Raw genomic sequence first — 6,252 nt, forward strand, 5'->3', positions numbered from 1 at the left:
TCTCAAAAAGACAAAAAAAAAAAAAAAAAAAAAAGAGTTCTGCCATAATTCCACCTGGCTCAACAGTTTGTAGAAAAAGCAAGAAAGGAGGTGATATGAAGAAGTTACTGTATTATGAGACCAAAGAAAACACAATTTTTTTTCAGTACAGTGCTATAACCAATATGAAAACAGCAAAACGAAACACCCACTTGAAAGGAGCCATTGGAGGGTGAAACACTGGAATGGAAATTCACAGATACAATTTCTTGGTCCAGTTTGACTATTGTACAACTTTTATAAATTCATCACATCACTACACATTGAGTAGGAAAGCGGATGCAGGACAGGCTCACCACATAGCAAAGTCAGTCCTGAGAGGATAAGTGAATTAGGTGCCACTGGAAGAATGGTTAAAGCTTTTAGGTCACTATATCCAGAATTAGGGTGAATATGCGCACACAGTAGCAGAAATAACTGAGAACTTGGTGATCACAAATTGCTTTAAAATAAGTTAAAGTGAATGCAAACTTAATTCACTTCCAGTGTTTTGTAATTCCCATATACTGTGCCAAGTGGCCCCACTGAGATGCAGTTGGGCAAATCTGCCCAGAGAACTCAAAAAGATTCATTAGCACCCACAGCACAAATGTACAGAATCTATCTTAAGATTTAGTTTCTTTTCATAGAGACTGAAGAGACTGCCAACTACATTCAATATCAGGTTTCCAGAATCCCCAGAAAGAATTCCACCCCACTGCCAAGTAGTTATTTTAAGAACCTTACTGTACAGGTAACCCATTCAAGATTTTTTTTTAAATGTACCGAAAGATTAAAGTCTGATACCAAATGCTGAGTTTTAATTAGCAACAAGAAGAATATTAGTGGAAGAACCAAGATAAAAGATCTTCATAGGCTTTGCCAATAGTAAAGCAAATAAAGAAATAAAAACATATTAGCTAGCACTAACATTTTACTAATTTTCTCATTTGTTATCTGCTTCTATGCAAGGAATTAATACTTTCCAACAGCAGTGAATTTACACTTCTAGGTGAACTATGGGGAGTCGAAATGTCTGACTAGCCCATGTAAAAATATAAACATTGTGATTTCTGTCTACTTCTACTATTGAAACACACATGGTCTCTGGAGTCAGACAGACATGATTTAAAAAGCCACTAATAATATGACTGTGATACTGTCAAACCTCTCAGGTTGATCAATGTTTGTTTAATGCATGACCTAGAGGGAACAAAATTATACATACACATTGAAAAGCATGAAACTTCTCACACAGCAGGGTGGTCAGTGAGTACAAATTCCTTTCCTTTTCCTTTCCAGTTCCAGTCCAATTTTAATGCAGTGTAGGCACATGGCATTAGTTGTACCCCAGAACTCTCCTGCCATCTGCATTACTAAGTAAGGAAAGAGAAAGCCCAACATGGGAAAGTAACAGGTTGATCTAGCAATGATGACTTTCAAAATGGAGTGGTTTTTGCTCTCATGTTACAACGCTGAAACTCACTCTCTCCCTATAACTGCAATAATTTCAGGAGCTCTGACATTTGGGGCTCTTCACTGAATTCCAAGAGTCTGGCAGAAATCTGTCTTTACTAAATCATGCACTGTCCTGGCAAAATCCCGTAAGAGCAAGCACTTTTTTCTACATAATTTCCTCCCTAAATTAAAGGTTTGAGTACCAAGGTAACTATTATCATACAGGTCAGTGTAAGACAGAAATAGTGCATGTAGCAAATTACTCCAAGGTTTGAGTCAGGAGAGGGAGGGTAAGAATGTCATTGCTCTAAGCACTCAGCTTACAGCTGGTGGCAAAGCTAAGCTTTGCCTGGCTTGCCATCCTTGTCTCTTCACCACCTGCAGCCCACCCCAATCCCAAAGGGCTTCACAGGTATTTGTTAAACAAATATCTATAGTAACCTTACTTAAAACTAAGCCTTTTTACATGCTTCCAAGAGTTATGATCTAAGAAATTCTGAAAACTCTTGATTTTACACCTATTTTCCTTCATCTATAGTCTGCCTCCTGTGGCTGCTCAGCACTAACATCAGGCTCTTCTGATAAACGAATAAATCTATTTACAATGTCCATGGAAAAGTTTACTCTCAAGAGTGAAAAATTCTGTGCTTATGTATTACTTTACTCAAGATAATTAAGAATTTAGAATATGACAATACTGTACGGACATTAATAAAAATATATATGTCAGTGAAAAGATAACAAAAATATACAAGAGATAAATGTGTTAACTCAATCTGTGCTAGCTCTAAAAGTCCCAGCTATAAAGTAGCTGTTTAAAAAGACAATGCTATTTAAGGGACAAAATTTTAGCTTTTTTCATCTAAGTTTAAAGTGTTACAGAGCAGATCTCTATTACTTCAAGCATACATACAAACAAACATACTACAGAAACACACGCGTATTCATCCACTTTTCAATAATTTATGTACATTATTCATAATAATAAGCAATCTGGTCTTATGCTTACTTGTTACTCAAAACTACTACCCATGCTAACATCTATTTTCATGTACAATAAATCATCCACCTTCCAAGCCAGCTGTAGCTAATACAACACAAATTTTACATCCATGAAATTAACATGTGCTTTGGAAGTATTGTCTTTTAATAAAGACATGCGGGGCTTGTAAATCTATAATCTCATCAAAACCACATAAATTGTTAATGGGGAATCAGAAGAGACATTATGGACTGTGTCTAAGATAAATTCAAGGGTATCCTCTTAAAGTGAACTTAGGTAGCCAGAAAACTGGCTAGGACACAATTCTTGTTTTTTTCTCACAAATCCTACCTTGTCTTGGTCTTTGTATCCCCACATATCTCTAGTTATTCATTCTAATATCACTTTTGCCAAGTCACACAAATTTGGACTTAATGTCTTTGCGTTACCATTATTCATTTCCTCTGACAGCCCACTACAGAAGTGTGACCACAACATGTACAGCCAAAGCAAACTCTGACTGCAGGGTGAGACCTACATTCTGTGCTTTCACCTCTGACATGAATTTCCAAAGGATCCTATCACATTAGTTCAGTGTAATTACTGGAGATATTAACTTGATAATGTGCACTGCAGAAAGTCTAAGATTCAAACAGGGATAGCATATAAAAGGGACCATGACAGCTCCTAGAGGTCTTAGAGCTTTTGCAATTTAAAACAAAACAAAAGCAATTAATAAAAGAAAAAGAACTCCTATAGGACATTTTTGAAAAAGCCAACAACAACAGGAACAAAAAAAAACCTTCCCTGGAAATGACACAGCAGAGGCCTTTTCTCCTTGCGTTTTATAAGGTTACTTCATAAAACATGATCTTTATTCCCTGGCCTGTTCTATTTCTCTAAGTGTTCTTTAACATTAAGCATTTAATGCTAATCCTCACTTCTCAAACAATTTTATGAATTAAGTCCTCAAACATGTAAAAAGAAAATTGGAAGTAAAATAATTCTCTAGTGCTATTTTTCTAGAGATGAAACATAACAGATTATGAGCAATTTAAAGGTACTATTAGTATTCAGTTTACAAAATAACCCATGACCCTGTTAATAATTCAGTAAAGCCAACCACATAATACTAGGGGCATGTGAAAAATCATGCCTTTCTGGAAGACCCTTTGATCACTATCTCACCTCATTTTGAGAAACAGCCTCGTTTTTGAGAATAATCAGGTTCCCGGCACTCTGCCCACTTTGACCTGTGAGGTGCCTTTTGTCGGCCACTGCTGCTTGAGCTCCCCCAGGCCCTGGTCCTGTCTGGGCCCCTGTGTTGTAAAACATGAAAGTATCACTCCCTGAGCCTGCTGTCAGGCAGGCTTTGTAGCAGTAGGTCTTGGTGAGGGAGCCATTCCCTCGAACCTCAATGAAGTGAGGCTGCACTTTGAGGCCATGTGGTAACCTGGCATCGATGTTGTTGTTGGCCTGTTTGTACAGTTCTGCAGGGCACCTCTCCCGCACTCCACAGAAGCCTCCACAGCAGGCAGTGCCATAAGCAGTGTAGCGGTAGCACTTGATGATGCTCAAAACAATGATTGTCAAAAGAAATACAAAAGACACTGTGCTTAATGCTATTATCAGATAAAGTGTGATTTCAGAGTATGTCCGTGGGCTCTTAACACGTCTCTGAGTATCAGGGAGAATTTTGGAAACCCTGTCCACCACAGCTACTGTAATGGCCACAGAGGCCGAAAGCGGTGGCTCTCCATTGTCACGGACCACCACAGTCAGATTGAAAGTGGTACCACTCTCATCTCCTATCTTCCTGGTAGTCCTAATTTCCCCTGTGTGCAGCTCTACTTTAAAGGGGTCCAAATCAGAAGTCTGGGCTAGATGGTAAAAGAGCCAAGCATTTTGCCCAGAGTCTGAATCCATGGCTATGACTTTGGTGACCAGATAGCCAGCAGGGGCAGTTCGAGGCACCATCTCAATGGCTGCTGATGAATTGGTTGAGGTAGGATACAGAATGTGAGGGGCATGGTCATTTGTGTCCACCACATACATGTTGGCGGTCACAGTGCTGCTCAGTGGTGGGGTTCCCTTGTCTTGGGCCTCCACAGTCACAAAGAACTCCCGAAGCTTCTCATAGTCAAAGGAATTGACAGCATAAAGGCTGCCACTGGCACTGTTAATGGAGACATAGGAGGTGACTGGCAGCCCTTGGATCTCCCTCTCTAGGAGGGCGTAAGTCACCTCCGCGTTCTCCTTTTCATCTGGGTCTGTGGCTTGCACAGTGCAGAGCAACACCCCTGGCAAGTTGTTCTCCTGGATGTAGATGGAGTAAGAGTCCTTTAGGAAGCTTGGTGGATTGTCATTGATGTCAGAGATCTTAACCTGCAGCGTCCTCTGGGATGTGAGCTGTGGTGTTCCCCCATCAGTAGCTGTCACTGTGATGTTGTAGGCAGCCACCTTTTCCCGGTCCAGCGGGCCACTCACCACCAGTGTGTACGAGTTCCCATAGCCATTCAGCCGGAAAGGCAGTGTGGCCTCCAGACTCAGGCTCACTTTCCTGTTGGGACCTGAGTCTTGGTCATTGACACTGAGAAGAGCCACAACGGTGTTGGGCGAAGCATCCTCAGGCACTGGACTATACAGGTCTGTGAGCACCACCTCTGGTGCGTTGTCATTTACATCCACAATGTCCACCTGCACCTTGCAGTGACCTGCCATGGGCACTGGACCCCGGTCAGTCGCCTGCACATAGATCTGGTAGGAAGAGGCCTCCTCATAATCCAGCGCACCACTTACTCGCACTTCACCAGTACTGGAGTCTATGCTGAACAGCTGCCTCTCCCGGTCTGAGGTGTAGCTACTCAAGGAGTACCTGAGCTCCCCATTGGAGCCCTCATCCGGGTCTGAGGCGTTCAGCTTCACCACCAAGGTGCCCGGGGGCGCGTCCTCTCGCAGCTGGACGCGATAAGTGGACTGGTCAAAGGCAGGAGAGTTGTCATTAGTGTCCAGGACCCGCACTGAGATCTGAGCGGTGCCTGAGTGGGCTGGGCTGCCCCCGTCCACGGCCGTGAGAACCAGGTGATGCAAAGCCGCCTGCTCGCGGTCTAGGCCTTTGCGCAGGACCAGCTCCAGCACCTTACTGTTTTCCTGCAAGGGTTTAAGGTCCAGCTCGAAGTGCTCGCTGGGGCTGAGTTCGTAGGTTTGCACCGAGTTGGTGCCCACGTCGTGGTCCTGCGCGCTCTCTATGTGGAAGCGCGCTCCGGGCGCCACTGACTCGCTTACCTCCAGCTGGTAGTCCGGCCGCGGGAAACGCGGCGAGTTGTCGTTGATATCCAGGATCTCCACTTCCACAGCGCTCACCGCCACCGGGCTGCGTGCCAGCACTTCCAAGCTAAGCAGGCAGCGAGGCCGCTGCTCGCACAGCGCCTCCCGGTCGATGCGCTCGTTGACGAAGAGCGCGCCGCTCGTCAAGTCCAGCTCCAGGTAGCGCGGGCTGGGCGCTCCCAGGTGGCTGATGCGCAGGCAGCCCGGCCCCAGGCGCCGCAGCTCCAGCCCCAACGCTCTGGCCACGTTGCCCACGAGCGCGCCGGGAGCCTGCTCCTCCGGCACGGAGTATCGCAACTGGGAGGCCGCGGGGCCCGGCAGCAGCAGGAAAGGCAGCAGCAGCAGCCAGGGCAAGGGCTGCCGGAGACGCAGAGGTTCCGTCGGCCCAGGTCTGGGGCCCACCTGCTCCATAGCCGCCGGCCGCGGCGGAGGCAGCCGGGCAGGGCCGGAGGAAGCAGCTCTGCCAG

The 6,252-nt window shown here is 44.9% G+C and overlaps 1 protein-coding gene across 3 annotated transcripts in view; it reads right to left on the minus strand.

Annotated features, from left to right (window-relative positions):
• Window positions 1-6,252, minus strand: part of LOC102016119 (protocadherin alpha-C2) — a 203,784-nt gene that overhangs the window by 35,896 nt on the left and 161,636 nt on the right. Inside the window, exon 1 of one of the 3 annotated variants that reach the window (XM_005414941.1) lies at window positions 3,647-6,246. The exons of the other annotated variants lie outside the window; for them this stretch is intronic. Within the exon in view, the coding sequence (XP_005414998.1) occupies window positions 3,647-6,196 (2,550 nt within the window). The 5' untranslated portion in view covers window positions 6,197-6,246. Of the gene's footprint in view, window positions 1-3,646; window positions 6,247-6,252 lie in introns of those variants that run through there. 3 annotated transcript variants of the gene reach the window in all.

Source organism: Chinchilla lanigera, unplaced genomic scaffold (genome assembly GCF_000276665.1).
Source record: "Chinchilla lanigera isolate Chin_1 unplaced genomic scaffold, ChiLan1.0 scaffold00210, whole genome shotgun sequence".
NCBI classification, from domain to species: domain Eukaryota; kingdom Metazoa; phylum Chordata; class Mammalia; order Rodentia; family Chinchillidae; genus Chinchilla; species Chinchilla lanigera.